The sequence below is a fragment of the Asterias amurensis genome, chromosome 13, assembly GCF_032118995.1.
Source record: "Asterias amurensis chromosome 13, ASM3211899v1".
In the NCBI taxonomy this organism is placed as follows: Eukaryota; Metazoa; Echinodermata; class Asteroidea; order Forcipulatida; family Asteriidae; genus Asterias; species Asterias amurensis.
The window spans coordinates 15,062,358-15,077,439 of NC_092660.1; the positions used below are offsets into that span (position 1 = coordinate 15,062,358).

A 15,082-nucleotide genomic window follows, 5' to 3' on the forward strand; every position below is an offset into this window, starting at 1 on the left:
TGGGAGACTTAATTTTTGCGGCATTGGAATTCGAACAAGAGCAAACATTGTTGCAGCAGCCGACACAGGCTAAAAACGGGAACCACCATTGACAAACTATCTTGAAGGAATGCTTTATTAAACCATAAACAAGTAGGTCCGACATAAAAGCTAAAAGAAAATAATCAGCTATGGCAGACATGTTTACTTCTTACACAGATTACCTTTTCTGTACATAAATATACAGATACCCGCGTCACGAACTACCTCGCAGTCGCAGTGGTAGCTCGAATTAACCAATCCTTGCATCATTTGAATCACTGATTGGACGGAAACAATTTCCACTTATCTCATTAAAAGGTGATTGGCACATTATGCCACATCGGCACCGTTTGACGTCGGACGTTTGCCGCAAACTGCACTATCCAAGGAATGATGACAGATCTATGCGTAACACCACTAATCTTATTAAGTATAGGTTTGGTTTCACTGCGTAAGGTAGTGAAAATAAAAGCACGTGTTTTCAGTGTGAACCAACTTTGTTCAAATCACACACCATTCACACCGTTTTCATAGTTTTGGAAAGGTCACAATGTCAAATGGTCACTGTGTGCAAACTGCGTGACCTTAGTGTGTATTTTGTGTGGACCAACTATGTTCAAATCATACACCATTCACACAGTTTCATAGTTTGTGAGTGGTCACAATGTGAAATGGTCACACAGTAAACACAGTGTGATCTCAGTGTGTTTACTGTGTGGACTAACCATGTTCAAATCACACACCATTCACTCAGTTTTCATAGTCTGGGAATGCTCACAATGTGAAATGGTCACACAGTGTGAACACAGTGTGACCATTTCACATTGTGACCTTTCCCGAGACTATGAAAAATATGTAAATGTGTGATTTGAACGGAGTTGGTCCACACAGAAAACACACTAAGATCACGCAGTGTTCACACTCTGACCATTTCACATTGTGACCACTGCCAGACTATGAAAACTGTGTGAACGATGTGTGATTTCAACATAGTTGGTTCACACAGAAAACACACTAAGATCACACAATGTTCACATGGTGATCATTTCACATTGTGACTACTGCCAGACAATGAAAACTGTGTGAACGGTGTGTGATTTGAACATGGTTGGTCCACACAGAAAACACACTAAGATCACACAATGTTCACATGGTGATCATTTCACATTGTGACCTTTCCGAGACTATGAAAACTGTGTGAACGGTGTGTGATTTGAACATGGTTGGTCCACACAGAAAACACACTAAGATCACACAATGTTCACATGGTGCTCATTTCACATTGTGACTACTGCCAGACTATGAAAACTGTGTGAATGATATGTGATTTGAAGGTAGCTGGTCCACACAGAATACACACTGAGATCACACTGTGTTCACACTGTGATCATTTCACATTGTGACCTTTGCGTGACTATGAAAACTGTGTGAACGGTGTGTGATTTGAACATGGTTGGTCCACACAGAAAACACACTAAGATCACACAATGTTCACATGGTGATCATTTCACATTGTGACTACTGCCAGACTATGAAAACTGTGTGAATGATGTGTGATTTGAAGGTAGCTGGTCCACACAGAATACACACTGAGATCACACTGTGTTCACACTGTGATGATTTCACATTGTGACCTTTGCGTGACTAAGAAAACTGTGTGAACGGTGTGTGATTTGAAGGTAGTTGGTCCACACAGAATACACACTGAGATCACACTGTGTTCACACGGTGATCATTTCACATTGTGGCTACTGCCAGACTATGAAAACTGTGTGAACGGTGTGTGATTTGAACATGGTTGGTCCACACAGAATACACACTGAGATCACACTGTGTTCACACTGTGACCATTTCACATTGTGACCTTTCCGTGACTATGAAAACTGTGTGAACGGTGTGTGATTTGAACATGGTTGGTTCACACAGAAAACACACTAAGATCACACAATGTTCACATGGTGATCATTTCACATTTTGACCTGTCCGAGACTATGTAAACTGTGTGAACGGTGTGTGATTTGAACATGGTTGGTCCACACAGAAAACACACTGAGATCACACTGTTTTCACACAGTGACCTTTTCACATTGTGACCTTTCCAAGACTATGAAAACTGTGTGAACGGTGTGTGATTTGAACATGGTTGGTCCACACAGAAAACACACTGAGATCACACTGTTTTCACACAGTGACCTTTTCACATTGGGACCTTTCCAAGACTATGAAAACTGTGTGAAAGGTGTGTGATTTGAACATGGTTGGTCCACACAGAAAACACACTGAGATCACACTGTTTTCACACAGTGACCTTTTCACATTGTGACCTTTCCAAGACTATGAAAACTGTGTAAACGGTGTGTGATTTGAACATGGTTGTCCACACAGAAAACACTCTGAGATCACACTGTTTTCACACAGTGACCTTTTCATATTGTGACCTTTCCGAGACTATGCAAACTGTGTGAACGGTGTGTGATTTGAACATGGTTGGTCCACACAGAAAACACACTAAGATCACACAGTGTTCACATGGTGATCATTTCACATTGTGACCTTTCCGAGACTATGAAAACTGTGTGAACGGTGTGTGATTTGAACATGGTTGGTCCACACAGAAAACACACTGAGATCACACTGTTTTCACACAGTGACCTTTTCACATTGTGACCTTTCCAAGACTATGAAAACTGTGTGAACGGTGTGTGATTTGAACATGGTTGGTCCACACAGAAAACACACTAAGATCACACAATGTTCACATGGTGATCATTCCACATTGTGACCTTTCCGAGACTATGAAAACTGTGTGAACAGTGTGTGATTTAAACATGGTCGGTCCACACAGAAAACACACTGAGATCACACTGTTTTCACACAGTGACCTTTTCACATTGGGACCTTTCCAAGACTATGAAAACTGTGTGAAAGGTGTGTGATTTGAACATGGTTGGTCCACACAGAAAACACACTGAGATCACACTGTTTTCACACAGTGACCTTTTCACATTGTGACCTTTCCAAGACTATGAAAACTGTGTAAACGGTGTGTGATTTGAACATGGTTGGTCCACACAGAAAACACTCTGAGATCACACTGTTTTCACACAGTGACCTTTTCATATTGTGACCTTTCCGAGACTATGAAAACTGTGTGAACGGTGTGTGATTTGAACATGGTTGGTCCACACAGAAAACACACTAAGATCACACAATGTTCACATGGTGATCATTCCACATTGTGACCTTTCCGAGACTATGAAAACTGTGTGAACGGTGTGTGATTTGAACATGGTTGGTCCACACAGAAAACACTCTGAGATCACACTATTTTCACACAGTGACCTTTTCATATTGTGACCTTTCCGAGACTATGAAAACTGTGTGAACGGTGTGTGATTTGAACATGGTTGGTCCACACAGAAAACACACTAAGATCACACAATGTTTACATGGTGATCATTCCACATTGTGACCTTTCCGAGACTATGAAAACTGTGTGAACGGTGTGTGATTTAAACATGGTTGGTCCACACAGAAAACACACTGAGATCACACTGTTTTCACACAGTGACCTTTTCACATTGTGACCTTTCCGAGACTAAGAAAATTGTGTGAACGGTGTGTGATTTGAACATGGTTGGTCCACACAGAAAACACATGGAGATCCCACTGTGTTTACACGGTGACCCTTTCACATTGTGACCTTTCCGAGACTATGAAAACTGTGTGAACGGTGTGTGATTTGAACATGGTTGGTCCACACAGAAAACACATTGAGATCACTGTGTGACCATTTCACATTGTGACCACTCACATACTTAGAAAACTGTGTGAATGGTGTGTGGTTTGTTGAACATCATTGGTTCAAACAGAAAACACACTAAGATCATGCAGTGTTCACACTATGACCATTTGTCATTGTGACCTTTCCAAAACTATGAAAACTGTGTGAATGGTGTATGATTTGATTTATGGACTATATAAAACTTACGTGTTAAGGAGTACAGCAGCTTTGGATAATGCATTTTGAGAAACATTTGACTTCGAAATACTACGGTTATGTAAACAGAAATATCACTTAGAAAATCCCCAGAAAATTTATGATAACAAGCGTTACCACGGTAATGCTTCTCATATTGTGTCTTCCTTCGGGGATATTTTTCCTGCGTGTGTAGGCTACAGGAGTTTCGGCGATATCTCAAAAGTGAGGTTTTCACCGTATGTTCATTCAAAAACGTTTACAACTATATTTGTATAGGATTTACAACAATCGAGCATTATTAAAAAAAGGGTATAATATAATTGCCTTTAATGGTCAAACAGCGGTATACTTACTTTGGCAGTTAATACCTCTGTAGCCTTGTTGACATCCGACACCGTCCGGGCATGTACCGGTAACTTTGTCACAAATCTCCCCATCTTCACAATGACACTCCTTGATGCATGTAGCTCCAAAAAGCCCCTCGGGACATTCTTAGTAAAAAAACATTTACTTTAAATTTATTTTGAACTTCTGTAACAATATAAACATACAAACTGTTCAACAAGCAAAACGGTCATAATACAACAGAAAGGGTAAACATACAACCCTATAGAAGCAAAACAATAAATTAACAAACAAAATGACAAAGAATGTCAAACTCTACGTCTCCGAGAAAGAAACACAAAATCCGCCCCAAAGTTACTGGTTTAACTAGTTTTACTGGATAGTGTCAAATTACCATATAAAACCAACTGGTTTGGACTGTGTTCAACTATGTTAACTATGTTTATTGTATAAACCAACTGTGGGTGGATTTCACAAAGAGTTAAGACTAGTCTTATCTCGAGTAGGGACGAGTTACTCGTTCTAACTTAGGACTAGCCTTAAGTTTTTAATATCTACAAGGTCAAGGTCTCTTTGAGAAATCGATTCCAAGTTTTGCTCAAATTCCGTAAAAAAAATGTTTGAACTGTGTTTAACTAGTTTTCAAATGGTTCCAGTTCAACCCAGTTAAACTATAGGTTCAACTGGTCTGACCTGGGCGAACAGGTTAACATCTACTTAGTTTATAAATGTGTACATGCACAAATGGCTGATGAATTCAGCCTCTGGTCGCGAACATATTTTTTATTGTGAATAAACCATTAAAACTATAACTATCCTCACAAACGAATCAAACAACAAACCCACCTTGACAGTTTTCTCCAGTGTACCCTGATGCACACTTGACATCATCAGGACATCTACCATGACCTTTATCACACACTGCACCATCCTCACAATGACACTTAAGCTTACAATTAGCCCCAAAGTAGCCATCTTGACATTCTATTGCAGAGAAATGAGAAATCAAAATTACATTAAGGCTTAATTAGGTGTTCGGGCCAACAGCCCGGAACACCTCTTATTTTTGTTCGGGTTTTTTTTTTTATTGATACTTCTTCTTCTTCTTCTTCTTCTTCTTCTGTACGTCCCTTGTCCCCCTACAAACACATCTTTCCAAACATGGTATGAACTTGAAACTTCACACATAGTTAGATATTTATTAGGAGAAGAAACCGTGTGAGTTACGTCATGATGACGTCATCAATTCTTGAGTTATGAATATTCAAAGTTTATTAATTCAAAAAATCATAACTTTTGATCTACATGAGGGATTTTTACAATCGAAACATCATCGGAATCGTCATTGAAAACTCCGTAAACGCCCCACAGACATGACCCCATTTTGATGTTGTCTTCCGGCTCAAAAGAGAGGTTGAAAATTTCAAAATTCACGTCTAAAGAACAACGTAAATCCCCTTTGGTATGTGCATAAACATTGCACCTAGGCATACACACAACGTGTAGTGTATTAGCGGTGCAGCAGAGCACGCTCCAGTGATCATCCATTCTGCTTATTAGCGGCGATTGTCCGCTAAAAAAATCACACTTCCCAAGCACATATAAATTTGAAACTTCACACATAGTTAGATATGTATAAGGAGAAGAAACCGTTTGAGTTATGTCACGATGACGTCATCAATTTTTGAGTTATGAATTTTCAAAGTTTATTATTTCAAAAAATCATAACTTTTGATCTACAAGATGGGTTGTTACAATCGACACATCATCGGAAAGTTCGTTAAAAACTCCGTAAATGCCTCGCAGACGTGATCCCATTTTGAGCTCGTCTTCTGGTTCAAAATCGAGTTTGAAAGTTCACAATTTCTTGTATAAAGAACTACGAAATTTCCCAATTGGTTGTGCGTAACACTTGTGGCGTACACGTGTAGTGTATTAGGCATAATTTATTTGGTGGCATGCTGCCAAGTTTGTTGTACTCTGTGCCATAGCGTGATATGCATATAGAGCTATATAGCTATTCAGAACGCTGCGAAAACGGTTTCATTTCAATCTTCAGCGTCAAATTGTTCAAATGTTACCCTTCTGATGGATTAGTGGTCAATGTGGAATTGAAGACGAAGTTTCGCTGAGATGGCCACCTACTTCAGTGATTCATGGGACTTTATTTATGTGAGAAAACAACAGTACAAAATGACGAACATTGGTCATGTTTTGGTTAAACACCGAGAAGAATAGAGACGTTACATCGATCGACCACTCCCCCCGGGTGAAGGGCGTTTTGGGCCCAGGGAATTCACGTCAGTATTACGATATCTATTACTTCTTGAACTTAGCATAATCATCAATTGTTTTGATTATTTGTTAAAACAACTATCCAAGTTATTTTGAGTTAAATATTTTGAAGAAAAACAATATCTGAAATAACATAAGCCCTTTCAAACTTTCTCTAGTAGGAAAGGACGTTACGTAAACTAATCTATTTCCACCTCCATGCACAGACATGGATGTTACAATACAAAACATTCAAAGAAAACAGAATGGTTAAAGCATAAGGCACAAGCAATTAGGAGTGGTCTTGCTAAAATAAACTGCCGGATTAAACAAAACTTTAGTACAAACAAATCAATAAAACAATCCAGATTTTCATCTTCTTCTTCTCTTCGTCCCTTGTCCTCGAACAAAAGCACACTTCCCAAACTCGTATGAACTTGAAACTTCGCACACAGTTAGATATGCATTAGGAGTGGAATAATGTGTTAGTTAGGTCATGATGACGTCATCCATTCTTGAGTAATAAAAATTCAAATTATTATTTCAAAAAATCATTATTTTTGATCCACGTTTTTTTTTTTTACTTCTTTTTTAAAATATTATCAATAGAGCGCGAAAAAGCTTCATGAAGAATAGTCTTCGTTCAAGGCGGTTAAAACATACATGCCCCTTACAGTCTTTTCTTCAGTCGTCAGTTAATATTTCCTAAGTTCATATTTCCTAAACTACATAAGCTATTTTGACAATCTGTACATCATATGAAAGGGCTTTACGTACTTGACAGAAATGGATATGTTGGTGAACTTTCGTTGACCTTTTGACCTGTTTAAACGGGAAGTGACTGTGAAATGATTTGAAAGGACGTGGTTTATTGTCTTTTAGGTCGAAATAAACATCCTTTGATGCTTTACCATCACACCATACAAGTTTGGCAAAGGTCTGGTTTAAAACAAATATTACCGATGACGTCACCAAACATACACTTTTACTAGATGACGTAATCATGTGGTTTTGACAGTTTTTGTAATTTGAATCATTTATTACAAATCTTGGGAACAAAGCAAGGTGTAATATTTGTTTTTTAATCCAGGCTTTTACTCCCGGAAACCGAACACCTTGAGTTTGTTCACAAACTCTCAATCTCTAGTATATGTTAAATTTGCATCGGGGATAAAGAATACTAGTTTTGGTTTTTACCAATACACCGATGTGTGTTAGCACTGTATACTCAATACTTTCCCGAGTCTTGTGAAAACAAACATAATATGCTTGTGATATTGAAAGTACTGAGTATACATTGGTAACACACGTCGGTGCATGGGTAAAAACCAAAATTAATATACATTAAGGCTGAAATATTTGGTTTTAGCCATATACACAGATGTGTGTTAGCACTGTATACTCACTATACTTTCCCGAGCTCTGTCACAAAAAAATCTCAGGCATATTCCTCAGGTGGGATTCGAACCCACAACCTTTGGAATTCCAGAGAAGTGGCTTACCAACTAGACCGCCGAGATTGCCCAGACAGAGAGGCAAATCGCGGAAGCCCGGTTAGCTAGAGGCACGTTATAGAGGGTGCGTTCGTTTACCTTCCCCGGGTCGACCCCGGTGTGTGGCGTTTTTTTTTCCAGGACGAACGTGTGCAGATAATTACCCACGTTCGTCCTGGAAAAAAAACCCCGCCACACACCGGGGTCGACCCAGGGAAGCTAAACGAACGCACCCATTCCTTTCTATTGTTGCTAAACAAACTCATAAACTGCGCTGGTTGGCATGGGCAGCCGAATGTCAGCAAAACATTCAAGCGCGTTTACCAGATAATTGCTCTGAAAAAACCCAACTTGTTTGTTCTTCAAATTTTAAACTTAATACCTTCCATGATTTGTTGCTTTGGTTCCAACAAATTCAACACTATTTTTGAATAGTTGTGTAGCATTGTTACAAACCATTGCCATATGCTTTGTTCTGCTTTAAAGGCACCTGGAAATAGGATTTTTCTTCTTTTAAACATAAGAGTATATGTTTATTAACAATAAAACAATTTTTTGAGTAATTGTTTGTCACGATTTATATGTTAAAAAAATTAATTAAGTGCTTGGGGGTTGACTCCGCCTACCCCTTTTGTGACGTAGGAAAAGGAAGACTTTGCCTCGATGCGTAGATAAACACATGTGCAAAAGTACACGTAATTCTAAGACGTGAGTTTGTACGCTGCGAAAAAGGTTTTTTTCTGTCATTTTTCCGGCAATGCCGACCAGTTGTAATACTGCTGGATGCAGCAAAACAACTAAAGATGGGGTCACTCTTCATCTATGTCCTGCAGATCCCAAGTATAGGCGGTTGTGGGCTGCGAAAGTCAGACTAACTAGAGCAAAGTGGTCCGGTCCGACGTCTTTTTCAGCGCTATGCAGCGAACACTTCGAGCCGTCGTGCTTCGAATCCGGGATACACGACTCATTTGACATGACGAGAAGAGCCATTCTTAAACACGACGCCGTCCCAACAATTTTTCCAGCTAGTGGGAAATCGAAGAAGGTATCTGAAAGGCGTGACGAACCCAGAGGGGAGCATTTGCTTAACGTGAAAAAATTCGGGTAAGTTTGAACTTTGAGGGTATGTTTTTAGCTTTTGCCAAGTGACACGATTTTTTTTTGGTACCGCATGCGATTCACCGTGCGTGCAGGTCCTATGTGACCGTCCGCACATTATACAGCAGCCATAGTGCTTGCGTGCAGTCTGCTCCGTGGCCGTATTTCTATAATAATACGTAGGCAGACCCACATTTTACAACCCATTTGGTCACTAAAAAGTCGCATAGTTAAATAAAAATAGCAGCAATAGCTTTTGTAAAAACCACTAGGCGTTCAACATGTTCAAGTTTCAATGTACGTATGTGTGTAAAATCGTGTCTAAATTTGTTTTGATGTGCCATGATCCCAGACGTAATGTACGGGGGCCTCTGACTACAAATTTTCTCTTCAAATATCGCGCCTTGAAATACGTCACGAACAGCGCCCTCTCGGGTCGGGCCTACTCGTAAATTTGTAAATACAATCAACACTAATATTTTTAAACCTTAGTTAACTTTTTATTCACATTCCTCTCGCAAAAACACATATTTTAGTGACAAAAGCTTTATTTAAAAAAAATATCACTTCCAGGTGACTTTAATGGCTTTCAAGAGTTTTCCAACCTCGGTTAGCAAATACTCGGACTGTGACGTCTTGATAAAAGGTCTAAAGACCTTTATCACGCTGTCACCATCTTGGTCATGTTCCCTGTTTCCAATAACAGTAATGAATGCTAACATTCATTGCACAAACATGGCACCAGACTATTATTTCGTCCAGCCTCAGTTTGGTTACAATGAGTTGGAATGGAGTAAAATCAAGATGACCACACCGTGATAGAATTAAAAAGTCTATTAGGAGCCCTCCGTATCCTACCTTCTGTGCACGTATGGCCTTTGAAGCCAGCTGCGCATGTACATCCAAAGGGATCCGGAGGGCACATCATTACTCCCTTACATCCAACATTGGTGATGGAGCACGTTATACCGCAATCTTGACCAAAACAATTCTTTCCATGTACTGAAATGAAACAAATGTATTTTTTAAACTTGCGTGAGCAATGCAATTTCTTCTTTTGAAGATCAATAAAGTTTTCTTATGTATAGTGTCTAATAAAACCTCGATGAGAGCCACGCCTTTAATTAGTTCATAATTGTATACCTATGCAATTTGCACAGTTTGGCAAACGTGGGACTTGAACCTGTTCTGATATGACACAGCTTATGGTTACGGAACATTACAGAATTGGTAAGAAAAAACTCATTTAAGATGACAGATTTACATCAAACTTACACGGTCAAATGATGATGATAATAGAAAACATCCCTTGAAATATTTCTGTATGAAATGTCATATTTGATGAGAAATAAATACTATAATTTTCGTTTGGAGTCTATCGCTCAGTGAGCGTTTTATTCATTTTGTTTTGAAATGTGTAATCGGTTTTTCACCATTTTCTCATGACCCAGATGGCCGATCAGTTTGTGTATATGGTGGATTACATAAAGTGCTTACACTGCCAGCAACTATTTTGGTTAGCACAAACCAATTATGTAATGTTCCTTTAAACGATTCCTATTATAATATGAAACGTATACAATGCAGAGGATTCGTCGTGAACTTACATGTCTGACATTTTGTACCACTGAATCCTGGTGCACAGATACATTCTCCTGTCTTGTCATCACATACTCCACCATTGTGACACATCGGACATCTTATGTCACATGATGATCCCCATCTTTCTGGTGAACAAGCTGTTTTTACCAAGAAAACAATACAAAGATAATGACAATCTGTTTTCTCAGTCTATATCGGCTTCAATTCGTTTGGTTAGCTTGCCGTGATGGGTAAAGCCCGGTTCATACTTCATGCGAACGCGAATGCGAATTTGACGTGAATTTGACGTCACACCCTCCTTTCGCAGCGATTATTCGCAAGGGAGTAGAACAGGGCAACTGCTGCGAATTGTTCGTTGCGAATTTGTGACGTCAAGATTCGCTTCGCGTTCGCATTCGCAGGAAGTATGAACCGGGCTTAATGCTACTCTCACACTGGGGAGAACATGCTAGCGAATGTGCTTCCTAAATTTCAGCGAATGTTGTGAAGACGGTTATTCGCTATCGATTTTCGTAAGCATTGGTAAGCCATTGGTACTGTCGGTTAAGCGTGCGTATTATGCGTAAGATATTGGTAAGGGGGGGGAGGTTAAGGGACGACCGAGAACATTCATTCTACCAAATCGCAACTTTTGGGCGAATTCATCGCAAATTTCAAAGATTCATATTCGCAAGAATATTCGCCACACTGTGAGAGTATAAGGGGTTTTTTTCCGAGAGAAGGAACGTTCGTTGCGTGCCAGTTTGTTAAGCCATCCCGTGACATAAAACCCATGGCAATTAGTGCAAAATAAGCCCGTTTTGTTGACATGTTCGACACTGTTTCAAAAGTTCAAAAGTTGCAGTCAATAATCATCTTAATATATAGACGAGGGTCAAATATAACCTGGAGGAATGTAAACCTCCTTTGATCAATACAATACTTTAAGAAGTTTATATAAAACCTCTTCAAAATTGTACCGGAATCATGAATGATGTTTGAAACGTTGTGATGAGTCTCGGTTCACAAAATCAATATAAGAAAGGTAACCATCCAATAACCCATAAGTGTGTTTGATTTTAATGTTGTCTGGTACAATGACGTGCTTGATCACAAGTGGCCACTTAAATTTGAGCTTTTCCGTAGTTACATAAGAGACGGTGAACACCCGGACACAGTTCTGAATGGATGTATGTCACAATGGTACCAGGGCTGCTCATCTGGAGGTTGCTATATGCAAAGGCTTGACCCGAACCGTTCGACAGTGCAACTGTCTCTATAGTCTGAGTAATTCAAATACAAGCGGAGTGTGACTAAGCGAGTCATTGTACCATACATTATTCAACTCAAATGGTGTTTGAAGCTTTTGCATGGTGTAGAGAATAAGATTAACTATAAATATAAATATGAATAGTAGACTTGCGGGTACAAACATGAGTAAAATCTCTTTTGAGGGATCAGTTTGGTATCGACGTTTCGAACAGTATACTGCGTTCGTCTTCAGGAGGAATGAGATTTTCAACTCATTAATGAAAGAGTCACCCACAATGAATGGAAATTATACCTCTAACAATGAGTTTCATGAGTGCGTGGTTCTGTAGATTGTATCTGCCCTGTACGTAGCATTCATATATACCAGTGTTACTGGCTTGTACATTAGGAATACTGATGCGTGATTGGCCATTCCACGCAGTGACGTCAACACCATTCTGTCTCCATCGAAGCTCATTGGTTGATCCGTAATGCTGTTCCATTGTCAATGTTACGTCCTCTCCAGCACTCGTAGTCAAAGTGGATGAGGCTGGGGATACATCACCTATACAGTCAATAAAAAGCTTGTTTTTAATTTAGTGTACAAGTCTCGTCTTGATTAACTGTATGTTTAACATTGTAACCTTTTGTCAGTATTCTGTACTACATGTATAAGTTTCTTAATTATTTTACTGTGTACACTTTGCTATGTAAGTTTTTGTCTGGTCCAGACTTTTAGTTTGTTACTTTTCCAGCGCCTTGAGGCGGAGTCGTTCTGCTTTTGTGTTGTGCTTTTTAAAGTGTTCTTTGTTATTATATTATTGTTATAAGCACAGTTGATAGACAGTTATAACTGTGTCATTATTGTCAATGTTACATTCCCTTAAAAAATTGAAAAGAAAAAAAAGTTAATACGACTATCATATATACTTTGCAAATAATAGCATAATACAATTATGAACCAGAATATCTCAGGACTTAAGTTTTTTTGAATCAGACCATTCATTCCTAGCGATCTAAAAGCACTGATAGCAACTGTTTTAATAAACACAGAAACAAATAGATAAACACTTGTTTTTGTTTGTTTTTATTCTCATCAGTGATTGAAAATAAACACTTTATTGGTGATGCTTTTGCAATGGACAACTCGACTTACCATCCTTGCGCATCACAGTTGTTGTTATCCTCACAATATCTTGTTGTCTGGTGAAGATACAGTTATAAACCCCGAATCGTTCTGCACCAATATGTGCAGGCATTTTAAAGAGTAGCGCAGAGGCAGAAATATGTTTGTTAACTTCGCCTCTGGCGGGTAGATTGACACTGCTGCCTGTGTCCAGTACACGGTTGAAGGAGACTGCTGCAAGTGTGTCATTGCCACTCTTGTAACCTCCAATGAAGGTGTTTTCTCCATCAGTGGCAACTGGTCTAAGATTGAAGCAGGTGAAATCCGGTACAGCCGCTAGAAATTTGGAAGGGAAATATTTGTATTTAAATTACTGAATTTTCAGTCAATTTGTGTACATCACTAAAGTGTCCTTTGTACCCTTGAAAGAGGAAGTAAACCACATAATCGGTTCCCCCCCCAAAAAAAAAAAAAATAAAAAAAAAATATATATATATATATATATATATTTCGAGGAAAGGTAAGCTATTCTAAAGGTGCAAGTTATCGATTAGCGCTCTGTCATAAAATTTGCCAATAGTCAACATGGAGCACCATTTTGCAGCCTTACTTTTTTTATAGCATAAAGCAACATAATTAAACTCGAAGAAAAGCTTCAAGGCACTCGAAACCTTCGGTGATAATTATTGTCAAAGACCGGTCTTCTTACTCGGTGTATCTCAACATATGCATACAATAACAAACCTGTGAAAATTTGAGCTCAATTATTGGTTGTAGAAGGTGCGAGATAAAATTGAAGAAAAAACACCACTGTCGCACGAGTTGTGTGCTTTCAGATATGCTTGAATAGTTTCGTGAGAAATGAATTCATTCTCAAAAAGACGTTTTACTTCAGAGGGAGCCGTTTCTCACAATGTTTCATACTATCAACAGCTCTCCATTGATCGCTAACAAGTAAATTTTTTTGAGCAATTACCAATAGTGTCCAGTGCAATTAGCTATCTTGTTATGGAAATTTATAAATACGATTAGATATCAACGATTCGGTTTCTTACCTGAAGATGTACGCAATGTATTGAAAATGATCACAAGCAGCACCCAATAGCTGGCAGCAAGAAAACAACCAGTACTAGTATCAATAAAGCTATGAGCTCGTTTCTTCTTCATGTTCATGGATGAATAAAAGTTATTAAATAAGCATTATTCAAAAATAACAAAGCTGCTACTTAAATGCACCGTAATCTTTTCCGTCAAGAACTAAACAAGAAATCTGTTAAGAATTATTCCCTAGCACGTTGTTTTCACACGGATTAGTTCATTTCCTACTACCGATGACGTTCCTGGAAATAAGCCAATGCTTAAAGGGACTGATGAACACTAATGGTATTACTCAAAATAATTCTTAGCATAAAAACTTAACTTTTGATAACTAGCAATTGAGAGCTGTTGATAATACAAAACATTGTGGGAAACGGCTCCCTCTGAAGAAATGTCGTTTTCAAAAAGAGGTTAATACTCACTCAAATATTAAAAGACTATATACAAGAATTCAGGCCCAATGAAGCCCTTTGTAGGCATCTGAAAAACACACGCAGATTTGTGCAACAAGGGTGTTTTCTTTTTCTTTCTTTCATTATTTTCTTGCCCATTCGATAACCAATCGAGCCCGAATTCACATGTTTGTTATTTTATGCATATTAGATACACCAAGTGAGAATGTTTTTGACAGTTACAAAAAGGCCCCTTTAATGATGTTAATAAAATGCACAGGTATACCATATAGATAAAAACGAAGCCGTGAAATGAGCTCGGTGACTTAATTGAATCATTAATTCTGAGAAAAACAGCTGAACAAATTAAAATGATTCTTGGCACCTTGCAACGCCTGCCTGCTTTGTCAAAGTGCCTTTA

General features: G+C 38.7%; 1 protein-coding gene across 1 annotated transcript; it reads right to left on the reverse strand.

The window, feature by feature from the left end:
• Nucleotides 1–4,336: 4,336 nt before the first annotated feature.
• On the reverse strand, nucleotides 4,337–13,352 carry LOC139946029 (angiopoietin-1 receptor-like). The gene is made up of 6 exons (XM_071943612.1): nucleotides 13,202–13,352; nucleotides 12,359–12,610; nucleotides 10,821–10,952; nucleotides 10,072–10,215; nucleotides 5,195–5,332; nucleotides 4,337–4,494 (listed from the first exon to the last, which is right to left on the reverse strand). The coding sequence occupies exons 1-6, from the start codon at nucleotides 13,302–13,304 to the stop codon at nucleotides 4,337–4,339; spliced, it is 927 nt and encodes a 308-aa protein (XP_071799713.1). The 5' UTR covers nucleotides 13,305–13,352.
• Between the last annotated feature and the right edge of the window lie 1,730 nt (nucleotides 13,353–15,082).

Bases quoted from the DNA above. Each gene is read 5' to 3' on its own strand.
- LOC139946029 (XM_071943612.1), bottom strand. From the start codon at position 13,304: ATGCCTGCACATATTGGTGCAGAACGATTCGGGGTTTATAACTGTATC. The intron at 10,216-10,820 runs GTAAGTTCACGA...GTTTCATTTCAG, and splicing joins TGGTACAAAATGTCAGACAT to TACATGGAAAGAATTGTTTT. The intron at 5,333-10,071 runs GTAGGATACGGA...TCTCTGCAATAG, and splicing joins AGGCCATACGTGCACAGAAG to AATGTCAAGATGGCTACTTT.